The sequence below is a fragment of the Gekko japonicus genome, unplaced genomic scaffold (assembly GCF_001447785.1).
Source record: "Gekko japonicus isolate JY-2015 unplaced genomic scaffold, Gekko_japonicus_V1.1 scaffold946, whole genome shotgun sequence".
Lineage (NCBI taxonomy): Eukaryota > Metazoa > Chordata > Lepidosauria > Squamata > Gekkonidae > Gekko > Gekko japonicus.
This window is the reverse complement of record NW_015162506.1, coordinates 76,092-77,990: the sequence shown is the minus strand read 5'-3', so window position 1 is coordinate 77,990 and position 1,899 is coordinate 76,092. Positions and strand designations below refer to the sequence as shown.

At 44.9% G+C, this 1,899-nt stretch overlaps 1 protein-coding gene across 1 annotated transcript in view; it reads left to right on the top strand.

Annotated features, from left to right (window-relative positions):
* The window catches only part of LOC107106048 (alpha-2-macroglobulin-like protein 1), a gene marked incomplete at its 3' end in the record, with an annotated part of 61,975 nt that overhangs the window by 7,139 nt on the left and 52,937 nt on the right, over window positions 1-1,899 (top strand). The window contains exon 3 of the mRNA XM_015406132.1: window positions 121-235. Within this exon, the coding sequence (XP_015261618.1) occupies window positions 121-235 (115 nt within the window). The remainder of the gene's footprint in view (window positions 1-120; window positions 236-1,899) is intronic.

The following is a 1,899-nucleotide window of genomic DNA, read 5'->3' as shown; positions in this document are numbered from 1 at the left end:
AGAGGGGGCTTCTTGGCTGTTAGTATATAGATGATATGATAACCATTTCTGTCTCCAGCAACCTTTGCCTCCCTTGGCACATCCTAGCTCACATGCTCTTTCTGCTCTGTATTACTATAGACAGACAAGACTGGCTGTTCCTTGTTCACCATTAATGCAACTGACATTAATATGACTCAAGCAGGTTATGGGAGCTCAGTTGAACTTTTTGTGGAATTTGTCGAAGAAGAAACAGGTACAAGGGAAACAAAAAGAAATGGGGAAATACAGATTCTATTTTCTTTAGGAGTTTGGGTAACTTTAGCTTTATGTTGATAGTTTAGTTTCATTCTCTCTCTGATACCTTTTTAAATTCATTTATTTATTAAATTCAACTTGTTAGGCTGCCCTTTCCTGCAAGCAGGGCTCAGGGCGGCTTACGTCAATTGTGTAATTGTGTAAATAATAAAAATGCACCAGACATTTTTAAATTTGAGGTAACTGAGGGTTGCTTCTTCATGGAGGCATTCTAGTCTTCAGGTTCACTTGAGAAGTATATCTGAGCCCAGGCAGCCAATACCTGTCCATGTTCCATGGGTTCCCTTGCATTCTTCACAACAAACATGGGGTACTGTGGTGCATTTGCAAGGGAAACGGCACTTCTAAAATGCATAACTCATCACACACAGTGGTATCCTATGCAGCTATAAGGAATGCTCCCACACTTTCTCTTTGGAAATAAAACAGTGTACTAGAAGTGTCCAAAGCCTTCCCACAGATCTGCACATTAGGCACGTCCATCCAGTTCTGCCTGGGCCCAGTTGAGTACTTCAGTATTTCTACTGCCACATTTTTCATATGCTCTTTGTATATCAAAATGGTGCAGGAAAAGTAAAGAATTCCAATTTCTGGGAGCTTCAGCTTTTATTTTTAATTAAGAAAGTTCCTGTCATGGCCCTAAGGACTAATCTGCTATGCTGGTTGTTGAAGCTCTATGCCTGACCCTTGGGAATCTTATTGAGCAGGCCCAGAGATTTCAGCCCAGCTGGAAACTCTAATTTCATCTTCTTGGCTTCTGTACAGTCCTACATTGGTAAATATGGACAAACATGACCCAATCAGAAAATAGGTATAAAGACAACAGTCGTGAGAGTCTGACCCACAAATCAAGCAGTCACCAAGACTTGCAAAGAAAAAGCTTCCTATGTATTATAATCTAAAGCATTACAACAACATTAATAAATCATAAGAAAATCCTTGTGCATAGGTACATAATCAACGTTGTCTCCGGATTATATAACAACGTTTCAAAATTGGATCTTCCTCAGGAGATATTCTGTAGTGTACAAAAATACAATTCTTTAGAATATATACTATGTAAACAATAGAAAACAGTATAAAATCCTGGTACAGTCTTACTTACAGAGTAGTACAAAAGCTCTCTGTATTCATGAAGTGCTTGACAACAAGTCATAAGGAATCTGTAATACAAGAGGCAGGACCCGCGATACTCGCGCGGGGGGGGAGCTCCACAGTAATCAGACAGAGGAGAGGGCAGCAGGAGGAGGGAAGCTCCCCCGCATCCTGCCGGTTCCCCCCTGTCTCCTCCACACACCCCCGCGCTCGATTTCCCCCCCCCGGCTCCGAATGGTCCTTGCTCCCAAGTAAAGCGGGCACAGCACTGCAGGCTAAGGTAGAAATTCTACGAGCATGATAGTGAGAGGCCGGTGGGGGGGGGATGGGGGACAGAGCCGCGCTACAGCGGGGGCCAGAGGGGTGCAGGAGGACTGCGTGATCCCGCGTTCAGAGCGAGCGAGCATGTGTAGGAAGGGAGCGGAGGGGATCCGGGTGCTGCCGGTGTGTGCCTGGTGAGTGAGGAGGGACTGTGGCAGAGGCCAACGCCTGCTTGGTGGGTCGGAG